The following is a 23,092-nucleotide window of genomic DNA, read 5'->3' as shown; positions in this document are numbered from 1 at the left end:
CAGAACTGCTGTCAGAAGACACTGAAGTCTGCATGCCTCAGGGAATGTTTACAGCCCATGCCTCATAATCATAGAATGGTTTGGGTTGGAAGGGACCTCAAAGACCATCCAGTTCCACTCTGCCTGCCATGTGCAGGGACACAGTCCAATAGATCAGGTTGCTCAAAGCCTCATCCAACCTCTTGAACTTCTCCAGGGATGGGGCATCCATGACTTCTACGGGCAACCTATGCCAGTGCCTCACCACGCTCACAGCAAAAACTTCTTCCTAATATCTCATCTAATTCTCCTCTCTTTCAGAATAGAAGTATTTGCTAAAATAAGAGCCATAAATAAATCATGTTAATTAAAAGCCAAGCCATATTTCAAGCTAAGTTCAGATCCTACCAAATCTGTTATCAGTGTTTCACTTTCTACAGTATGTGACTCATATTACTGGACTCTCATAAGCAAGTGTATGCTAACTCATATTAGGGTAATTTCTTTGTTTTACTACATAGTAGCAAAGGCCTTAAAGAGTTGCTCAAGGTCAAACAGAAAACTAACAGCAGGGCCAATAACAGAATTTGGATTCTGTTATTGCCCCAAGTCCTGTGGTTTTAGTATTAGTCAGGCTGGTTCTTCACCTCTGCTGTAGTGAGGTTTTCCAGTGGTGGATGACAACTGTAGCCAACAGCAGCACACGTGGTGTAGAAGTGACTGGCTCTGTGGCAAGGCCTTGCGCAAGGCAGAGGACAGTAAGGAAGCCAACACACAGCAGGTAAAATACAAGGTTTTTTTACAAAACTGTTTTCTGTTTACAAGCAAATGTTTGTACAGAGGCTGGTGGAACACAAGCAGACAAAATAAGCAAAACACAAGAGCAAGCGTTTTGTCATATAGATCTGCAGCCAAAACTTATTAAAAGGGCAATAACTGGAGATATTTACAGTGTTGATCAACTACAGGTCTATAGCCCCTCCCAATACACACGTATAACAGGCAAGACATCCAGTATCAGCTTTAAAACAGCTCAAGTGCCCTCAGAGCTCACTTTCGTCTTAATATCTGCACAATTCTGGGTGCAATGGAGCAGAGACAATGGCCATCGCTGCACAGCCACCTCTTGCAAACTCTTTTGTCACACAGTGTTCCCAAACAAAAAGCAAACATGAAATCAGGAGTGCTATGTACTGTTTTACATCAGATTACAAAAGAAAAGAATTGCAGTGTTCAGTAGTTTAGTCTGTCATCTCTTCAGATTTTCATATGAGAATTTTCTTCCATCACCTCCTACTCAGAACACTTTGACCGGCAGTCCTCAAGAAAACAAAAGCCTAGCCCCAGTGTTATTTCATCTCAAATTATTTATAGAAATACAGAGCAAGAGCAAATGCCAGGTTTGAATCAATTAACAAAAAGTCAGCTACTTATGTGTGACAGCAGAGGAAGTTAGAATCTACAGCTGGCCAGATCTAAGGAGTTTCCCTCAGTTCTACCTACAGCATTCCAGTAATGACCTGTGATCAGTTAACCCTGGATACTGCTAGCAAAGACTGCGTGACAGCAGAGCTCCTGCTAACAGCCCACTCATTCCGATTCAAATGGCTAAGCATTTCAGATTCCTTCTTCCTTCCATCTCCCTGGATTAAATGTGTATTTTCTTTGGATTTGGGAAGAAAAACAGATTCATTCCTTATTATTTTAGTCTCCATTCTGGCACAGGAATTATTGTCCTGGAGTCAGGAGAGAACAAACTAGCTGCCAACTGTCCAATGACACCAAATCACTCTGGTGTGCAGAGAGAGGACTGAGAAGAGCAAATCTGCAAGTCTGCAAGACACTATTGGGGAGAGGAACATGATAGCACACAGTCCTTTTCCAAAGCTTCCCACTTACTGTGGATGCAGCACAGGGACTCCATGATGAAGCACCAGAATAAAGAAAGCAGGAATAGAGACAAAGCATCTCCTCAGCAGTGGGTTTTGAAAAGAACGAAGTCATCTGAAAGCTCAAAAACAAGATCCCCAGAGCAATAAGCAGAATTGTGCAATTCAAAACCACACAGACGTGAATCTTACTTTCAAAGGGCTTTATATTACAAAAAAGGTAAGTCACAACGAATGCGAAAAATCCATTCAATGAGGCTTGTTTCCAGTTTGCTAGGAAAGCTACTTTTCTCTTCTTCATTCCCAGCCTACCGCTGAAAACATGATTGCCAAAACAGTGACACCTCGAGCTAGATTTTTAAAATCAAACTTGCTCTGCCAGATCTAGTACTCTGAACTTGTCCAGGTTGTAGAAACAAGCCTTCACGACCCTGCCACCAAAGTATCTTCCATTTAGATCCACAACAGCTGGAATAGAAACCAAGAACAGGTCAGCAAGCAGCAATTCAATAAAATAAATGTTTCTGTAGCTAAACAGTCTAATTGTCAAGACTGTTTAATCAGTCTACAGAAGTTAACCCTGTGGTTCACAGAAAACAATTTAGTGTCTTACCTTTGATGGCAGATTCAACCCGTTCAAACTCTAAGAATATCCTTACGGCTTCGTCATCAGGGGCACCAGGAATCTGAAACAAAACAAAAAACCTCCAAACTCAGAATTAATCAGAACAGTAGCAAAAGTACTCTTTTCAACTGCTGTTCTTCACAAAGGGAGTAAAGTGAACACAGCAAAAAGGTACCAAAAGCACAATACTCAAGAGATTTTTTGTCCCAGGTTCTGACAGTTGTAACTCACAGATATAGAAAATACAGAATCACAACACAGCACAGGACCCTGACAGACCTTCCCATCTATGCCCCTCTCTACGGCAGTAAGAAGCCAGCTGCGAAGGACAAGTGCCTAATCTACTGTCAGAGCAGCCAAAGACAAATTATCTCTTACCTCAAAGATGACACATTTCCCAACTTTGCCATATTTTTCGCATTCTTCCTTAGTTTCCACTTCCAGATCTTCATCCACCTCCCCAGCACCTACCATGTTCTGAAAGTTGAAAGAATAAACGTAACTCACTGGATGTAGTCTGTATAGATGATTATGTAGGCAGACACGTGTGACTGACCATTGAACACTTCTAAGCTTCTGTTTATCAGTCACGAGCCGCAGGAGGAAGCAGTTCCCTAGTCCTATGTAAACTGTAAGGCGGCATTGATTTATGTTCACAACACAAAGCACTATGGAAGCGCAAGCCAGAACCATTTGAACTGTACAATTATCGATCAGGAAAACACGTTTAAACATTTCGACCACTCACATGCTGCAAAGACCGAGATGTTCTCTTGCTCTTAACTTACCCTTAGTAAGACCACTTTAGTTGGGCACTTCAGTATCTCAGTCAAAGGGTTAGAATCTGCTTTCTTTCCCGTTTCTGTTAGGAAGACAAAACAGTGAATCTGGAATAATTTAAGATTAAAGCTCATATAAACCTTACATGGGGGTTTTTATCAGAATGTCACTGTCACCAAACAATGGAATAAAAGCCACAAAGTGTGCTTTCATACTGCTGAGTAACATAAATTCAGAACTCTTAGCTACTTCCTTCTTTTAGTTTAAAACCATAACCCCTTGTCCTGTTGCAAGAGACCGTGCCAAAAACATTGTCCCCATCATTCTTGCAGGCCCCCTTTAAGTACTTAAGTGCCAAAAGAAGGTCTCCTGGAGCCTTCTCTTCTCCAGGCTGAAGAACCCCAACTCTCTCAGCCTGTCCTAACAGAAGAGGTCTTCCATCCCTCTGATCTTTTTTGAGGCCTCCTCTGGACTCTCTCCAACAGGTCCATGTCCTTCCTGTGCAGATCTGGATGCATGACTCCAGGTGAGGTCGCACCAGAACAGAGGGGCAGAATCTACTGACTGCCATGACCTTTCAAATGTCATGGAAAGTGGCTTGGCAACTACATCAGCCAATTCCCTCAGGACTCTGGGACGTATCTTGTCAGGCCCTACGTATATTCAGGTTCCTCAGGTGGTCATAAGCCTTATTTTCTCTTACTTGGAAGGACAGTAAGCAGAAAAATCACTTCTACAGAATAGGAATTAAGCTAGAATGCTATTAATGTACTATTTCTTTGAGGGAAACAATTCCTAAGTCCAGAATTGTATCAGATTCCCTGACAACTAAAAATCAGGTCTCTTGACTTCCAACACACTTGCTGAGGCAGAGGTGCTGTTCTAGTAAGCTAAGATGTTGTCTCTAGATCAGACAACAGAAGGGAAATGAGGGCTATATCTAAGCATGTGATGGGAAGAAAGCCAGCAGGAGCAGAGCAGGATGATCCCTTGAAGAGAAGAGGCTTCCAAACTCTACAGGACAACTGATGGAGGAAGCAGAGGATGAGCTAGAAAAATTATAATAGAGGATCACTTTAAAAAAAGATAAAACGATAAAATATCCACAAGAAGGAATCTTAGTCATTCTTCCTACTTTAACTAGTATTTTCTGCAAAGACAGTTTGAAAACAAAAAAAATCCACCACCTTCTACTGAGCCCAAACTATTAACAATCTTCCCCTGAGCATTTTTCACAAACTTATTGGCAAAATTACCTTTCTCTGTAGATTCGCCGACAATGATCTTGCCACCCCTCTTGCTTGTTTTCTCTACTGAAAGTGCTGTGCTCAGCCCCTGTTCGTGCTTTCCCAGCCCTTGGCCCTCTCTGAAACCATACTTCTGCATGATCTTATGAGCCACTGTCCCTCTGCAAAGAGAAAAAGCATCAGTTAGTAAAGGTTCTTATACAAAACATTAACATTGCATTTCTCCTGACTGTTTAAATATTCTACCTCCTAAGATCTCATAACACAAAGACTGAAAACATAAGACCTTCTACAGGACTTTACAACCTATCAATTTCACAGCAGCCAGTGAAGATGAAAGGTGTTACCCATGAATTACAGATAGAAGAGCTGCCAGAGAAGTTGACTAAAAATTTTTCATGCTTTTACAAATACAACCCACTTGTAGTGGGTAGTAGCAGTGCAAGTCATCATCATACACTCTATACAGAATGGATTGGGTTGGAAGGGATATTTGGAGATTACCTAGTCCAACCCCCTTTTCCTATCAGGCTGCTGCTGGTAAATCACAAATCAAATTAATAGAAGGTCTTTGACCAGTTTCTTATCTTTGTCAGCAGCTGGTATCAAATGCTTAAGAGAAAAGACAGATGTGGAAGAATCTACTTCCCACATTAGACCACATTCCACCATCTATTAGTTCCAAGTTGGAGCAAGCCCTAGAGTACATGGCTATGTTAGCCCTTCCTGTAACAATCTGGGTATCCTCAGTATGAATTTAAAAAGGTCTCATCTTTCAGAATTTTCAAGAATGCACTGAGGTAATAAAATCCTCAAGCTATTTTAAGGTACCTTTTTTAAGTACCTTACAAAAAGCACCTCCACTGACAGATTTTGAAATTCCCACTGAATGAATATTTAGAATCAAAACATACCTACATGTGTTGGTATTTCTTTGGAGGCCATGGCTAGAAAGGTCAAGACAAAAAACATGCCATGGTATACTAGTTTAAACCACAGTAACTATTCTACGCTCAGTCACCTCTATTTTATCAACAGGCACATAAGATTATACAGAAAACACAGGGTCACTGATTACCTGACGATTTGCTAAGCATCCTATATGAAACATACAGAGATACATTAAAAAAGGCCCAAAAGTTAGGCCATGTAATGCTGGCCAGTTAAAACGCTAAGTCACAGAACAAACAGGTTGACCAAGGAAGTTGTGGATGTCCCACCCCTGGAAGTGTTCAAGGCCGGCTTGGATGGAGCCTTGAGCAGCCTGGTCTAGTGGGAGGTGTCCCTGCCCATGGCAGGGGGGTTGGAACTGGATGATCTTTAAGGCCCCTGCCAACCCAGCCCGTTCTATGATTCTACTAAACAGCAGCCAATGGTGTGGTCACAGTAAGGTGCGTTAGGTGGCAATTTTAGCACTTCCTTCAATTAAGTGGAAGTCTCAGGGTATTGTTCACAAGAGGTAGCAACAGTGCATAAATTTCTGGGCAAACGGGAAAAAATAAAGGTGTGCTTATAAAAAAAAAACATGAAAAATTGTCTCCAGAATGGAAATGGATTGTAATAATGTAATTCACTACACGTTTATGCCTGTGTTTGCTCTGGATACAGTTTTGACCACACTGAGGCTGTATTCCTACAAGATCCGAGGTGACTGATAAGAGGACCACACCTAACCACTACACCCTTCAAATGAGGTCTCCAACCTGTTTTTTAACTACAAATTTGACTTCATTTTCTTGCCACAGCAGCAACACAAGCATTACACAGAGCGCTAATCCAAAGCAGAAAAGTAAACTGACAGATTTGTAGCCACATCTGCTACAATCATGCAAATATGCTCTGAATTTTTAAGCAAACAAAGCAGAGCTGAAATGATTTGCCCACTGGTACCTGGCAAATTTAAGACAAAGCTGGAAGAGAAACCTAAAGGAATGAACATGATACCTGCGTTTTACCGTATAGTATATTACCTTGTTTTGTACAAGCCATAAACACTTCATACTGGAATGTGGCTTCAGAACTTCCTTGAAAGCACAGCCCTGAATGCAATCACCTCAAATGCATTTCTCTCGATTGAGTAAATCAACTGATTTTCCTGTACCCTGTCAGTTAGAGCTACATGCACTCAGGCTAACCACATACATATAATGGGCTGTCTTCTTCTCTACTGAGCTATTTTAACTTCTGGTTACCACCACCTTCTAAAGCCCTTTTCCCCCAAATGTGCACAAGTCAATCATTTACCCCATATTAGCAAGGAAAGAGTTGCTAGGTCCCGTGGGGGAACGAGGTCTTTCTGGCTCATCATACACTGGAGGAGGAATAGCTGCTTTGGAAGATGGCGCCCGAGGTCTTGACTCCTCTTCAAATGGAAATGATGCTACAGCTGAAAAAAACCAGACACATTTACTTTTTCATTAAAATACTTTGTATGAACTACCTACTTATTATGAACACTTGAGGACTATGCCTTCAATCTAACTAATTTGCAAACAGCTCTTCATCTGCAAGTTGTACTTCTTTCTACATTAATATTAACAAGCTATGAAGAAAACTCTTCCACATAAATCCAAATTAGAAGAATGCTTCCTCTGAAAATGCTGCTTTAACATCACCTCATCTCTCGATCAGATACAAGATTTGAGTTGCTATTCTGGATTTTCCTCATAGAATATACAATGAGTTTGTATCTGTAGTTTTATAAGGGATTTATTAAGCTCTAATCAAATGGACAAAAGAAACATTAAGAGGCCACCTGCACGACAATGAATTTATCCAGACAGAGAATAAGCAAACTTAAATAGCCCCATTCATCAGGAACAGAATTTTGAAAAAACGGATCGACATACGTAGCTTGGGGCCTGAAGAATGTAAAGAAAAGTACACTGTACATTTACACAAAACAGAAATCAGTCTATTAAAAAGAATGGATGTAGCTCGAAGCAAAGTATTTATACAGTCTTAAGACATTGCACTGACAATTTCTGAACTGAAACTTCTCCTAGGAGACTGATATTTTTTTATATAAGTATATATCATGCTGATTAGATTATTTAGCTATCTTCCACTAACAAGTCAAATGGCAAATTAAAAAAAAAGCCTAGAGAACGCTAAAAAAATAAACAGATCACGCTTTTAAATGTACTTATGGACTTTCAGACAGACTTCAGATACTTTTTTGTGATCTGGTGCTTGTATCTTAACCAAATAAAATGTCAGACGTGAAGTCTGGGTATGTCATGTGAGGAAAAAAGTCCCTATTGGACTGGACTATGGGACTTCTGCTACAGCAAGAAAAACCTTCCCAGGTTTTTCCAGCCTAAGCACCAAGTAACAACTCATACAAAGGTTTCCTTGTGAGATCATGTCATGTTTTGAAAGCTCTCCCCCTCAGGATATTTCTACCATTTCCAGCCTATATTTACTTTTCCTTGACACTGCTCAAGTGCTCCTAATTATTTACTCAAAACAATCTCTTTCTGTTTTTACTGTTTACACATTTCAAATGCTTTCACTAGTGTATCATTCACTTACTCTGCCAAGCTTAGTTTTTGGTTTTTAATCTTCTCATAAATAAAATTAGAACTTCCAATGGGAAGTTTGCATACATAAGATTCTTTTTTCTTATTGTTTTTTTAGTATACACAACATACTGCTCATTAGTTTAATTTAAAAGTTCAAGACAATTAGACATGCAAAAAAAAAAAGAAAAAGAGAGTTTTGTTCTTACAGACAGATTATGCCATCTAGTGGACAAATCTCTAATAGATACTGTATCCCTCAAAAATTCTGTCTGTAGTGCATAAGCCCTTCAGAAAAGATACTCATCAAGTATCTCCTAAAGCAAAGGGTAATGGAAAAATTCCCTCTCCACGCTGTGGTGGTTTCTAGTCTACCCAGAGAAACCTGTCTGCAACGTTTCTTCTTTCACATCAGAAATGAGTAACTGAAGACAGCTATAACAGACGAGCTTGCCAAACCACTTCTCTAGCAACACAGAAAGGATCCTTTAGAACAGGAATTTGAAGCACAGCAGTGTCACAGGCTCCCCACATCTTCCTCTCATCAACAAAGAATCAGTACAAGTTCTTCTGCCAGAAAGAATTGTATGGGAAGAGCAGCACGAGGACCGAATAGAAGGTCAAGTGAGAAAAACACCACTGCTAGGTTGTAGAGAACAGGATTTTGGTGTACTTACGTTCTTTGTCCTTCTCAACAAGAGAAGTGGGTGGTGCAATGGCAGCTCCTCCCATACCTAAGAGTAAAATGGAAGACAACACATTCATATCATTGGGTTCTGCTGCTTGGAATAACCTCACTGAATCTTAATACAGCTGCTGGCTCCTTACCAGCCAATTCTTTACATCACTATCAACAGAAACATAGCAAGCAAGCAGTCTGAGAAGTTTCAATAGAGAATGCATGAAAGGCACATCAAAGGAGACAGCATCAAACTGCAGTGACATATGGTGTCTATCACAAACACGTTTCATAGGATATCAAAATCAAAGACTGCAGTGAAACAAATCTTCAGTTCTAAAACTGCTTGATTAAGCCAAATGAAAAAGACTGTCTTTTGAGGATTCGCTACATTTTCATAAAAGTACAAAGTCCCTTCCATATTTTAATAATCAATATTCTGATGCAGTCCCAACCTTCCAAAGCAGAGCAAATATTTTAAATGTCCCATCAGAAATTTTCTTTTCTAAAATAAAAATAGAGACTTGAATTATTTACTGTAACTTTGTTGTTGAGACTAGTTTAATTATTTTTATACAAAAGACATATCACCCAGACCCACATTTTGCTAACTAATTCTAAGGGCATTCCAATAACAAATGCAGGAATGGTAAGCTTTTCTAGTGAAAACTCAACAGTGATTCGCATAGTCTGATTTTACCTCAAGCCTCACTTCTCTCCTGGAACTTACACCATGCAGAAAGTGAAAACGGGTATCTAAAACTAATGTAAAAAGAAGTCTTTCCACAAATAATTCAGCTGTCACCTCCCTCCACAGAAAGAACTCTTCAGCATTGCAACAGTTATGACATAAAAAAATGCTAGGTTGATTCTAAAGGCTCAGAAATAACAGTAAACCTTTCAGCTGAGAAAAGAGAAACAAACACAGAATCCATGGAACAGGACTGTGGATTCCTCTCACCCCCATCTTTTTCTTCTCTTTCTGCATCAAAGAAAATAAACAGCTCCCTTACTTCTTTTTCGTCTCTCCCTTTCATAATCTTCATCTTCATCAGAATCTGGATCTGGTCTTCTTGAGAATCCACTGGCTTCATGTCTGTCTTTACGTCTTCTAGGAGACACAGTAAGTTAGGATAAGAAACCATCAAACTTAACTCTTTGCATTAATTTGAGATACTACAGTTGCAGTGTGAATTGCACTGCTGCACTCTAACTAGCATTTTATAATGCTTTCCATGAAGGTGTAAGTAAACACCTCTACTTTCTGTTTCTTTGCTTTTATCCTCATGGAGTAATTTTTGTAGAATAAAAGTAAATACAAAGCAAGAACATTTTCCACTTGCAAGTCAGCCAAGGCGAATGTATGGTAACGAGGAAGCATCTGAATAAATCTAGTCAAGGCTGACTGCAATGACTAAATGACTACAATGGAAGAAGTGTTGGATGGAATTGGTAGGAAGGTAAGAGAGACATTAAACAATCACCCTACTTTGAAAAGAAACCCTTTTTAATTTACCATCGCGGGCTACGCAGAGTAGTATCATTTACTCAGTCAATTAAAAAAAATAATCATCACACTTAAACAACCAGAATATTGAGAATCTTGCTTGGCGACTAAAATAAGATTAAAAAAAAGTCTATTAACGTTTTTAACATTTGGCTGGGAAATGCTTTGAGAATTCTTTGCATTTCAACCGTTACTTATTGTGATCACAAAATAACTTGTTTTAATACTTAAAGAAAAAAAAAAAAGAAAAATCATTTTTTTCCAAAAAGCTAAAAGCACAGCTTGGGGCATAAATCAGATCTCATTCCCAGCACAACTATCAAAACTGTGCTACAAGATGCTAAAAATAGCACTACTACAGAACCAGACAAAATTTCTAAATCTTTACACTGTGAATATATAACAAATGCACACTCTGCTCAAACACTTGGGTTACGCCAAAGCCTAACTCTGATAGCAGTTTGGCTGAGACTGTTACCTCAATTTTAAATCACAACACATTATGTGTTTTTCACTTCATCTCTCTAACTTCACATAGGAAGACTACCCTCTTGGCTCACATACAAGTTACAAGCACAACTAAATGGCAATCAGTGCTGAAGCTGTGGAAACAACAGCTCATATTTCTGAGATCTTGCATGCTATTTCAACTATGACTGAGCCTCAGGCATTCCTCCTCCACCAGAACAATGAAGATGTGAGACGTGACAGAGAAGCCCATGTGACTAGAAATATTAATTAATTTCTATAATCTAAACAGAGCAATAGAATATTCCTATTGTAATTCCATAGAATTTAGATGTTTCACACCATGACGAAGCTGAATTATTAACTTCACTTAAAATAAGCAAATTAACCTTACTGACTGGCTGGCAGAAGTTTTACTACCTATTTCAACATGATACTGAATCTGCATTCAACTTCTCTAATATGATCACAGAGATTTTTTATTGCAGTTAAAAGGCATTAAGGTAAGTAAAAGTAAGAGTATTTTCCTTTGTGCAGAGACAAAAGAGTAATAAACACACAATTAACTTACTTAAACTGAATGCAGAGCATTAAAAAAGAAAATGCCTGTCAAAGGCTGTGCTAGCTACATCTTTAAAATTGAAATGCAGCATCAGTTCGGAGTACTTAAAAGCAGAAAGGAGGGTTTACCACTGAGTGTTGAAAGGTACTTAGAATCATAGAATAGTCAGGGTTGGAAGGGAGCTCAAAGATCATCTAGTTCCAACCGCCCTGCTATGGGTAGGGACACGTCCCAGTAGATTAGGCTGCCCAAGGCCCCATTCAACCGGGCCCTGAACATCTCCAGGGATGGGGCAGCCACAACTTCCCTGGGCAACCTGTGCCAGTGCCTCATCACCCTCATTGTGAAGAAATTCTTCCTCATGTCTAGTCTAAATCTGCTCCTCTGCAGTTTACACCCATTCCCTATCATGTGATCACTACAAGCCTTTGTAAGAAGCCCCTCCTTAGCTTTCCTGTAGCTCCTTTCAGGTACTGGAAGGTCATTATAAGGTCTCCCGGGAGCCTTCTATTTTTCAGGTTGAACAAGTCCAACACTTTCAGCCTGTCCTGGTGTGGGAGCTGCTCCAGTCCCCTGGTCGTCCTTGTAGCCCTTCTCTGGACCCATCCCAACAGCTCCATATCTTTCATATGTTAAGGACTCCAGAAATGGACACAGTACTCTATATACTCCATATAACCTAACTACTTCTTTAATCAGGTTACACTGACAACAAATACTCTAAAATATCTGCAAGGTCAAAGTCTGCTAAGGATTCTTGAAGTATACAAATACTGCTGCTTCTATTAAAATAAAGTAAATGTATTAAAATTTGGCACGTCTTTCAGTCAAAGAGGCTGTAAAAATGATAAATCTTAAAACTGTGATTTTAGCAAGTGCACTAAAACATTGTGCTTGTTTCTACCAGCAGTCTTCTTCATAAGGAAGGATAAAAGTAAAATCGATTTGTCTATTCTTTATATAATTGTCAATATGTCATGAGTTTAAACAAAAGCCTTACTTTTCTCTTTCTTCAATTTCTTTTTGCCTCTCCAGCTCACGCTGCCTCTGTCGTTCCTCTCTTTGACGTTTTACCACCTTTTCGTAGTCATTTGGGAACATGGGATCATACTCATCCGCTAAAGGAATCAACACATCTCCTGCAGAAAAACCACTAGGTACAGGATCCTTAAAGAAAAAGGAATTTTTTCAGCTGAGATCAGGAAACAACATCCAGTTGTTTAAGAGTTTAACACTTCCTTCTCACTCCCAACAACACAAAACTCAATTCCTGACTTCTATAATAGGAGGTAACATCCTAATTCCACCAGTAGTATAAGAAATCTTTGCTTTACTTAAAAACTAACATTCCATCCAGTCTATCACTATGTCAAATTCCTCCAGCAAGAAATAATCACTCCCACCCCCTGCCAAAAAAAAAGCCGCAGCAAATCAATGTGGACATGATTTTTTCAAAACCCATTAATTCATTATTACAAGTATTATGGCATCTTGCTTGCTGCAGGGCATCCTCCCACACAATCTCATCACCCTTTTTCATCATCTGCTATTAATATAAAACCAATAGAGGTGCACATACTGTTCTTCTCTCATCTAAAAGAACTCTTTCAGAATCATCACCTTGGAAAAAGCTTCAGGAAGAAAGTTTCCATAAGAAATCCTTACCATAAGAAATCCATTTTAAAAGGTTGGGTGGCCTTTCTTTTACTTTTAAGTTGATCTTTATACCAGTCCAGTTCCAACACTAGTGCAATTACAGTAAATATTCATTATTTCCCCCAACCAAATTGTTGTCTTGCAAAGTACTTCCTAGCGTACATGTCCTGGATAGTTTCAAACACTTCTATTTTAACTGCACATAAACCACAGTAATTCCATGTTGTATCCTATGCAAGTCTGTATAAAGTTAAAATGTTCATTAAATACAGAACCTCTGAGCAGAGGAAATCAATTTCAGAAAACAATAACTTCTTTGTCCACTAGGAATGATGGAAAAAATAAAAATAGAGCCTGTAGACAAAGAATTCCAATTCCAAAACATATGTTAACAGCTGGACTTTTTAGCTGCCTGGGTCTTACCTTTAACCCAGCTGCTATATGAGGTGGTGTGTCCACTATCTGTCTCTCATCAGACGAGCTACCTCGTTTCAGGTCAATCACTGGAGCAAGCACTGTTGTTTGCTTTGTTCTCTGGCTCTAAAACAAATCACCAGAGCACAAAATGTTTAAAAAAAAGATAACAAAACAGTTTTCTAAAACGCAGCTTCCTTTATATGCTTCCAACTGGTATCTCCAAGGATGAAAACCACTGTCTCAATATATCATTTCTCTTCATCAACATACAGTAATTCTCAACATTTCTAGTTAACCTTGCCATGGGTAATACTAAGTTTATGTCGTCTTTTAGTGCAGGCAAAGGCTGCTCACTTCTGAGACAGATGCTTGCCAGCTATGGTTAAAGAACTGCTACACAAATACAGATCAGACGTGATATTCTGAAGAACACATCAGTGAAACCAGCACGTACCTTCCTCTTCTTAAGCAAGTGAGATCAGATTGCACAGTCGTGCATGCACTAGAACATACAGCAGTAAGTGAATGGTCCTCGGTTAGGATTAGGACCAGAAACACAGTAAAATTCAGATGGTCTCTTCAGATGAGTTTGAACTGAATGGGTTTTTTTAAGAGGGGCTCGGACTTAATTCAAAGATCTACTGTTCTTCATATTTCATCAACTGATAAAATGTATTAATCTGTTCTGAACTCTGGATTTTGTAATCCTATTCTATTCTTCTGGTAGCTTATGCATACACTGCATATCAGTTACATATATCTAATAGTAGCCATTAAGATTTCATTTATGCTGGTTGTTCCAATTATCAACTAAATCTCATCCTCAATTTTAGCAGCATAATTAAGGAGCAATGCCAGTAAAAAACGCTGGGCCTACTTAAGTATTCAGGATCTATGCTATCACTTTTTAATTAAGAAATCCCACTCTAGAACACACACACATCACAAAAATGCACAGGTGTCCTGCCTGAACCAAATATCAACACTGCTTAGAGAAAAAGGGTGTAATACTGTAACAATAGAAAGATAAAATACTGTGTCACAGTTTAAGCTCAAGGGATTTGCTTGCACTCCTTCTCCTTTTCATGGTGGAAATACTTTCTGCAAAAATTTCTGATGTATGACTATTTACACTTCAGCACAGAAAGCCTTTAAAAAGCAAGCACAAAATGATGTAGCCATGTAAATAACTGATGCAAAATACCAAGAATGACCAGCAGCCAGTACTACCAACCAGCAATCACAGTATGACCTCTACTCACTTTAAAAGAACAAAAATGCCAAAATACTTAACCTTATTATCTTCAAAGTCAGATTTGAAGATCAGCATTTGGCTCTACTAGTTAAGAGATTCAAGACCTGCAGTGCAGTCATCACTTCCTAATTCAGTTCTAATTTTGCGAGACTCCCTCCAACAGACTTCAAGAAACACTCATTTGCCTTTTCGCCCCTCAGTTTTGCTAGGCTCCTCGCTACAAACTCACAGACAAATTGCAGCAAAATTACCCTACATCAGTATTCTAAGGTCACAAACTTTCCTCAGTGCTCTGAACAAAAAAGAAGTGTGAATTAAGCAAAAATACAATGAGACTATACCTTTGCTTGTGTGAGAGCTGCTTTCTTCACCTGCAATTGAGACTGTAGTAGTTTGAAATTTTTGGACCAGCCTTCTGTCTTAGAATCGCTGGTCTCAACTCCCAAGTCATCGTAAAGCGACATTTTCTCTTCAATTTACAACTAAAAGACAGAAGAAAGAAACCAGATGACATAACAAGCCTGTGTCTGTGGCTTTTTCACTACTAGTTTTCATGTTTGTATACCATGTTTTTATATATTTCTGTCCAAACTCAGAGAAAATTCAAAGTAAGAACATTTTTCTGACTACTAGTGAGGTTTTATAAAACTAAGTGTTTCACAGGATGTTTGTAGCACTAGATATCAACCACTTCAGGCTTTGAGGAACTTATGCTGTAGTCTGCACTGGTGTTCTGAACTTCACAGAGAAATTCAACGTTATGTATTACACAAGCCTTAAGACTTCCAAAGCAAATGCAAAGCAATTATTGTCTCTACTGACCTTAAAAATTATCCACACAAACACATCAATATTCCAACCATCTTCTTAAATTTCACTATTTTTTGCATCCCTGTAAAGGAATATCTTTTTTACATTAAATATACTTGCCAGAGTATTATTAAGTAACTATTTCAACAACATTTAAAGGCCTTTCAACTACAAAGAACTTATGTATGCATGCACACAAAATACACACACACACTTATGTATAATATTAGCTAGGTAACAACAGCAATAACATAATAGGAAATAAACCACTTTGTCTGATATTGCATCTGACTTGAACAGAAAAAGAGAAAATTTGAACAGGTCTAGCACCTGTGGAACAATCTGTAAGCTTATTATTTAGTTTCTGAAAAGCCTGGGTTACAGTATCTTCAGCCAAAACCTTCAACTTCTTAATGCAGGATCAAACATGACCAATTAACAGTCTGCAGTAAAACCCTAAAAGAGATTAATCAGCAAGATCTTGATCCCACAAATGTGACAGATACTTAAATTTGAGGGAACCTGCTCAACATACAGGAGATGACTGTTGGTGGAGATATAACTATATGTGTTCAAACCTGTGGAAAAAGACTCAGATGCAGCAGAGAGCAACTACATTACAACTCCAAGAGATGGTAAGCTCAACAAAATCTTTACAAAAATCAACAATATAACCCTGCAGTGGAATGTGAAGAACCAGTGCTCAGCAGAATAGAGTTCACTACAAGAACACGGAGGAAATAATGCGTGTTGTAACAGGATGAAGACAAGGCACTAAACTCCCAACTGCCACACGGGACTAATATTTTCATAGTAGGAGTGCAGCTATTTCGAGGCAGACAAAATGCTCTTCAAGTATGTTATGCCACACATAAGGTGCTGCCATGGCAAGAACTAGAGAGCTGAGACATCTCCCGTGTGAGGACAGGCTGAGAGAGTTGGAGTTGTTCAATCTGGAGAAGAGAAGGCTCCAAAAAGACCTTACAGCACCCTTCCAGTACTGAAAGGGGCTACAGGAAAGTTGGGGAGGGGCTTTTTATCAGGAAGTGCAAGGAGAGGATGATGGGGAATGCTATTAAAACTGAAAGAGGGGAAATTTAGATTAGATATTGGGAAGAAATTTTTCCTAAGGTGAGAGTGTTGAGGTACTGGCACAAGTTGCCCCATCCCTGGAGGTGTTCAAGACCAGGTAGGACCTGAAGCGGTGAGAGGTGTCCCTGCCCATGGCAGGGGAATTGGAATTAGATGATCTTCAAGGTCCCTTCCAACACAAATGAAAAGGACTTTCTGCCCCAGTGCTGAAGGGGAGAAAGTGTCCCAGAGCCAGACGCAACACAGATGGGCTGTAAGCACACTGCAGGAAAGTGCAGGTTATTTCCATCACTCGTGCAGGCAGAGGGGGCAGGGAGCTGGGACACAGGGGGCATGCTCATAGAATGGTTTGGGTTGGAAGGGATCTCAAAGATCATGCAGTTCCAACCCCCTGCCTCGGGCAGGGACATCTCCCACTGGATCAGGTTGGTCAAAGCCCCATCCAACCTGGCCTTGAACACCTCCAGGGATGGGGCATCCACAACTTCCTTAGGCAACCTGTGCTAGGGTCACCACGCTGATCATTAAGAATTTCTTCCTAATACCTAGTCTAAATCTTCCCCCTTCCAATTTAAAGCCATTCCCCATCATCCTGTCACTACATGCCCTTGGAAAAAGTCCCTCCCCAGCTTTCCTATAGCCCCTGGAAAGGCTGCTATAAAGTCTCCTCAGACCCTTCTCTTCTCCAGGCTGATCAACCCCAACTCTCTTAGCCTGTCCTCACAGCAGAGATGCTCCAGCTCTCGAATCACCCTCGTGGCCTCCTCTGGACGAGGGGATCCTCTCACCTCTCCCCCGCCCCCCCAGGCCTAGGCCGCTCCGAGGGGCGCGGCCAAGCCCGCCGAGAACGACGAGGTGGGGGGGAACAGGGGAAGCCATGTGCCCAGCCGCTCTCCTCCCGCTTCACCCAGCCGCCCCACACCCCAGGAGGGGCATCCCCACCCCCCCTCGACCCCCCCCGAGGGGCCTCCCCGGGCCGGCGCAGCCACCAGGCCCCGCCGCTCACCGGTCACCGCCGCCATCGGCCGCCGCGGGGGCCGCCGGGAAGGGTCCCGCCCCCTGCGCGCGCCCCCGCGGCCAATGGGAGCGGAGAGCGGTCGGCGCTCCGCTGCTGCAGCGCCCCCTGGCGGCGGGAGGCGGGCACAGCGGCACGGGCAGGGACACCCCCCACTGGGCCAGGCTGCTCCAAGCCTCATTCCGCCTGGAATTGAACACGGCCAGGGACAGAGCCATGGAATCACCCGGTTGGAAGAGACGCACCGGATCATCGAGTCCAGCCATTCCTATCAAACACTAAACCATGCCCCTCAGCACCTCGTCCACCCGTGCCTTAAACACCTCCAGGGAAGGTGACTCAACCACCTCCCTGGGCAGCCTCTGCCAGTGCCCAATGACCCTTTCTGGGAAAAATTTTTTCCTAATGTCCAGTCTAAACCTTCGCTGGCAGAGCTTGAGGCCATTCCCTCTTGTCCTGTTCCCTGTCACTTGGGAGAAGAGGCCAGCACCCTCCTCTCTACAACCTCCTTTCAGGTAGTTGGAGACAGCAATGAGGTCTCCCCTCAGCCTCCTCTTCTCCAGGCTAAACACCCCCAGCTCTCTCAGCCGTTCCTCATAAGGCCTGTTCTCCAGACCCTTCCCCAGCTTTGTTGCTCTTCTCTGGACTCGCTCCAGAGCCTCAACATCCTTCTTGTGGTGAGGGGCCCAGAACTGAACACAGGATTCGAGGAGCGGTCTCACCAGTGCTGAGTACAGAGGGAGAAGAACCTCCCTGGCCCTGCTGGTCACGCCGTTTCTGATCCAAGCCAAGATGCCATTGGCCTTCTTGGCCACCTGGGCCACTGCTGGCTCATGTTCAGTCGCTGTCAACCAACACCCCCAGGTCCCTCTCCTCCAGGCAGCTTTCTAGGCAGACTTCTCCTAGTCTGTAGCACTGCACAGGGGCAGCCGCAACTTCCCTGGGAACCTGTTTCAGCTCCTCCCCAACCTCACAGGAAAACATTTCTTCCTAAGATCTCATGTAAACATTTCTTCCTAAGATCTCATCTAAATCTCTCCTCTTTCAGTTAAAATCATTCGCCATCTTTTTATCCCTGCTCTCCCTGGTAAAGAGCCCCTCCCCAGATTTCCTCTAGCCCCCTTTAAGGACTGGAAGGCTACCATAAGGTCTCCCTGGAGCTTCCCTTCTCCAGGCTGAACAATCCCAACTCTCCCAGATCATCTTCATCTGGGAAGTGCCCCAGACCTTGGAAGCTTGATATGAGGCAGCAGTGTGCGCTCACAGCCCCAAAGACCAACCGTATCCTGGGTTGCATCAAAGGAAGTGTGGCCAGCAGGTCAGGGAAGGGGATTCTGCCCCTCTATTCTTCTCTTGTGAGACATTATCTGGAGTACTGTGTCTAGCTCTGGAATCCACAACATAAAAAGGAAATGGAGCTGTTGGAATGGGTCCAGAGGAGGCTACAAGGATGATCCGAGGGCTGGAGCACCTCCCATACAAGGACAGGCTGAGAGAGTTGGGATTGTTCAGCCTGGAGAAGAGAAGGTTCCGAGGAGACCTTATAACGACCTTCCACTACCTAAAAGGGTCTACAAGAAAGCTGGAGATAGACTGTTTACAAAGGCTTGTAGTGATAGGATGAGGGGCAATGGGTGTAAACTGCAGAGGGGCAGATTTAGAATGGACATAACGAAGAATTTCTTCATGATGAGTGTGATGAGGCACTGGCACAGGTTGCCCAGGGAAGTCGTGGCTGCCCCATCTCTGGAGATGTTCAAGGCCCGTTTGGGTGGGGCCTTGGGCAGCCTGATCTAGTGGGACGCATCCCATGGCACAGGAGTTGGAACTAGATGATCCTTAAAGTACCTTCCAACCCTAACTATTATATGGTTCTATGATTCTACGTTCATCTTCATGGCCTCCACTGAACTTGCTCCAACAGATCCGTGTCTTTCCACTGCTGGACCCATCGGAGGTCATCCACAATCAGGTTAATTATTAACCTAGAGTCCTGTGCGATGGTGGTAGATTGTAGAGCTGCTCTGGTGGAGTTTCCAGCTGAGCTGAATGAGATGGGAGTCATTAATCTGTTAGCCTGTATATGACTTTTGGCAGATCTCTAATGTTCCTCTAAGATGCATAAAACCATAGAAATAGAGTCAAACAACAATAAATACAAAGTAAACTTTATTTTAGGAAGTTGGTTTAATGCCAAACAGCAAATATTATCTGATGCTCTGTATAGTTCACATAAAAAGTCACTTCAAATCCCAGTGGCAGCAGCAATAACAAACCCCACGTTAGTTCTGCACTCAGAATTTGAATCATCATTAAATGTCACCATGGTTTTTTGGGCTTAATTGCCTATTTTGCTGCTGAAGATGGAAGAAATTGTCATTCTAGCTGAATTGTGAGGGGTTTGGGAAACAGAGTCAAACATAGAGATATGTCCCTGCAATATGACGAGCTGCCACTGACCCTTATTTAGCTGGAGCTATACTGGAGTTTGAAGCAGATTTAGGAATTCGACTGGCAGAGGGTAGGACCGTATTTATGCCCATCAGTGTATTTTCTCTGTGTGTTATATCACAGTTCTCTGTACTGTATTTCTAACTCCTTAAGGAAATCTGTGGTAGATTATTGAATGAGTAATCTGGCAGCTTGTCTCCTGAGGCATTCAGCATTTCCAATTACTTCCCAAGAACACCGTAATTTGGGGGAAAAATAATGGAGACAATATTATGAGACTCTTCTGAGTTTTACAACACAGTTGTAGTGATAAAGGAAGAAAGAAAACTTACATTACATTCACATCAAGTGTATTTCAAACATCCCCGTGTCAACTTTATGACATGGTTTAATAGGTCATGCTGACAGTTAGACTGGATGATCATAGAATGGTTTGGATTAGAAGGGACCATGAAGGTCACATAGTCCAACTCCCCTGCAGTAAGCAGGGACATCTTCAACTCGATCTGGTTGCTCAGAGCCCCATACAACCTGACCTTGATCTTACAGGTCTTGTCCAACCTTAATGACCATATGACTCTATTATTCAGGCATGTTTTTTACCATTTCATTGGACCATCCCTCCCACTAATACTGGTGTTACTGGGTGATTGTGTTATTGCAGAGTATTTGGCTATTAGAACAATTTATTGCATTATGTCATTTGGGTCTAAAGTGGGCTGGATTGGTTGATTTCTCCGATCATGTAGCTGCAGAAATATTTTTTTTTTCCCAAAACAATCCCTAAAAGTCTGTATCTGTCTGAGCCTGGATTTTAGCCAACCACACCAATTCCACGTAGTTCACCACAAAGTCTTGCACTAATTGTTCGGAGTCTTCTTTTTGACAGCGGCAAGAATGGATTTTCTTTTTTGCTTACAATGGACAGGTGATGTCTCCAACTTGTACCACGCATGTCAAATCAGATGAGCTGAGATTTCTAAGAATTATGGCCATAAAGCCGTGCAAATGAACATGCAACACTGTCTGCGAAGCAAATTGCACTCTCCAACCCCAAAGCAGACAGCGTTATCGCCTCAACCTCAAAATTCTACAAACACTATCTTTCTATTCAGAAAGTCCTTATGTCCAACACTGCTTTCAAATATGCTACTATGCAGTTTAGTTCCTCATGGTTGGCTGAAAAATGATGCTAATAAGTAAAACTACTATTCCATAAAGATCTGATTTCAAGTTCTGCGTTATACTCGACTCTTCCCCTCCTAGTCGTGCTGCTTTCTACTAAGGCGATGTTTCTAGACAGTGCATTTTCAGATGGGCCTATTTTCATAACAGCAAAAGCTTCTTGAATATAAGGGGAGATTGTATTCACTTTATTTATGGAGGATCTCCCAAGTATCTTCGTTTGGTTTCTTGCCCAAGCAATGCCTGCATTTTTAAAGGAAGGATTGACATAATTCACATATCTGTAACTTTGTGGAAGAAAGAAAATCAGCAGGAGACTTGAGTACTAATTTTACAATGACAGAATCCCATTAAAAAAAACCAAACTAGTATCTTATGTTAAAGGAAGAAATCAAGCAGTTAATTGCATCGAAAGGTACTGAGAGAAATCAGTGTGGATTGAAATGTCACAGAGCAATGTCTCAGCATGACAGCCACTGGGGAAAATAAAAAGACATTAGAGTCTGCAAAGGCAGAAAACACAATAATAATGGAAGATTTCAGTTCCTTCTAGGAACAACAGGGAGGGCAAAGGCTAAATTATTAGACCCGTAAATAACTACCTATCAAAGCAATGAATCAGATAATTCATAAGAACAGAAACAGCTCTTAATTAAGTCTGGAAAGTGTGTTAGGCATGGATCAAAACTAATCCATTGCTGTTTGTAATAATAACCGCAATATACTTGTACACAGCTGTATAGGAGCAAAGCAGTCAATAAAATCCATCTATTAAATGCAGGCTGCAGGCAGGTGGAGAAATCTCATCCAGCTGCCAGGTCTATAGGTCCCAGACAGACTGGAAATGGAAAAAACATTTGTGGGGTCTTCCCCGGCATGACACAACTTGAAGGCAGGTAATAACTGTGGCTGAAATCTTTTTCAGCTACGTCTGTGAAGATGGGGAAGCATTGGCCAGCTATATGCCCTGATAATGCTGAAGTTTGATCTTCTAACTATCTTTATTTTTTTCCTTTAGGATTTTAAACCTTTCCATGTTGGTATTTTTCCTCTTGATTCCCACTAATCACCATTTCAGCAGTTCTACCTTTGTACCTGCCTTTCTTTTCTCACCTGGCTCTGCTCTGTAGATTTTCTTGCAGCTCTTTCTCCCAGCTTAATAATTTTCTCAAAAGTTTGAGATGAGTTTGATGCAGCTGGGTCTCCTAGAGAGGAAGGGGATTATGGAGATGGGGTTACAGGAAAAACCAGGAGGCTATGAATAAACTGCTGATTTTCACACTGTCAGAAGTGCCACTGGCCTTGGTTGGGACCCCTCATCACACCAAGAAGTGACCTGGAAAAGGTGAATAGCCATGGTGATAAAATTTGCTGTGGATCCCAAATTATTCGGAGTAATCAGCCAAAAGCTGAAAGCAAAAAGTTACAGAAGGATGGCACAACACTGGCTGGGTGATGAGATGGCAGATGGGACCCAGTGTTAATGAATGCAAAGCAATGCACGCAAGAGAAAATAGCACTAACAAAACACACACACAGCAGCAGGCTCTAAATCAGCTGCTTCCATTAAGGAAAGAGATGCTGCATTCATTGTGGATAATTTTCTAGAAATGCCTACTCAGTGCTCTGAAGGAAGCAAGAAAGCAAACAGGCTGCTAGGAAGCACTAACATTAAAAAATAAGGAGAAAATATACTCATAAATCCAACATGCACTTGCACCTCTGAGTGGTCATGTGCACTCCTGGGCATCTCATCCCTTCAAGAAGCAGCAGTTAGTGCAAAAACCTAAAGAAATCAGATGTGTTGACTGAAAAGCCTCTGAAAGCATCTGGCAACCAAAATGGCATAGAAAAGGTAAATAAGGAGTTTCATTTTTCTCCCTGATGGTGATCTCTAAGAAGGTATAAAATGAAGCAATGCTAAATAAAAAAAAAAAAAAAAGCAGTCTTTAAA

At 41.3% G+C, this 23,092-nt stretch overlaps 1 protein-coding gene across 4 annotated transcripts; it reads right to left on the bottom strand.

The window, feature by feature from the left end:
• Positions 1-2,056: 2,056 nt before the first annotated feature.
• On the bottom strand, positions 2,057-17,546 carry RBM17 (RNA binding motif protein 17). Of its 4 annotated transcripts, none has more exons than XM_069859636.1 (12): positions 17,494-17,546; positions 14,927-15,067; positions 13,337-13,453; positions 12,258-12,424; positions 9,734-9,831; positions 8,719-8,775; positions 6,765-6,906; positions 4,530-4,681; positions 3,282-3,355; positions 2,872-2,970; positions 2,482-2,554; positions 2,057-2,336 (listed from the first exon to the last, which is right to left on the bottom strand). In XM_069859636.1, the coding sequence occupies exons 2-12, from the start codon at positions 15,047-15,049 to the stop codon at positions 2,233-2,235; spliced, it is 1,206 nt and encodes a 401-aa protein (XP_069715737.1). In that variant the 5' UTR covers positions 15,050-15,067; positions 17,494-17,546; the 3' UTR covers positions 2,057-2,232. The 4 variants fall into 4 exon arrangements, with proteins under 4 accessions (XP_069715737.1, XP_069716005.1, XP_069715914.1 ...); XM_069859904.1 differs by having other exon boundaries at positions 9,734-9,828; XM_069859813.1 differs by lacking the exon at positions 17,494-17,546 and adding an exon at positions 15,726-15,745.
• Positions 17,547-23,092: the final 5,546 nt, after the last annotated feature.

Source organism: Phaenicophaeus curvirostris, chromosome 1 (genome assembly GCF_032191515.1).
Source record: "Phaenicophaeus curvirostris isolate KB17595 chromosome 1, BPBGC_Pcur_1.0, whole genome shotgun sequence".
Lineage (NCBI taxonomy): Eukaryota > Metazoa > Chordata > Aves > Cuculiformes > Cuculidae > Phaenicophaeus > Phaenicophaeus curvirostris.
This window is presented reverse-complemented; position numbering and strand designations above follow the sequence as displayed.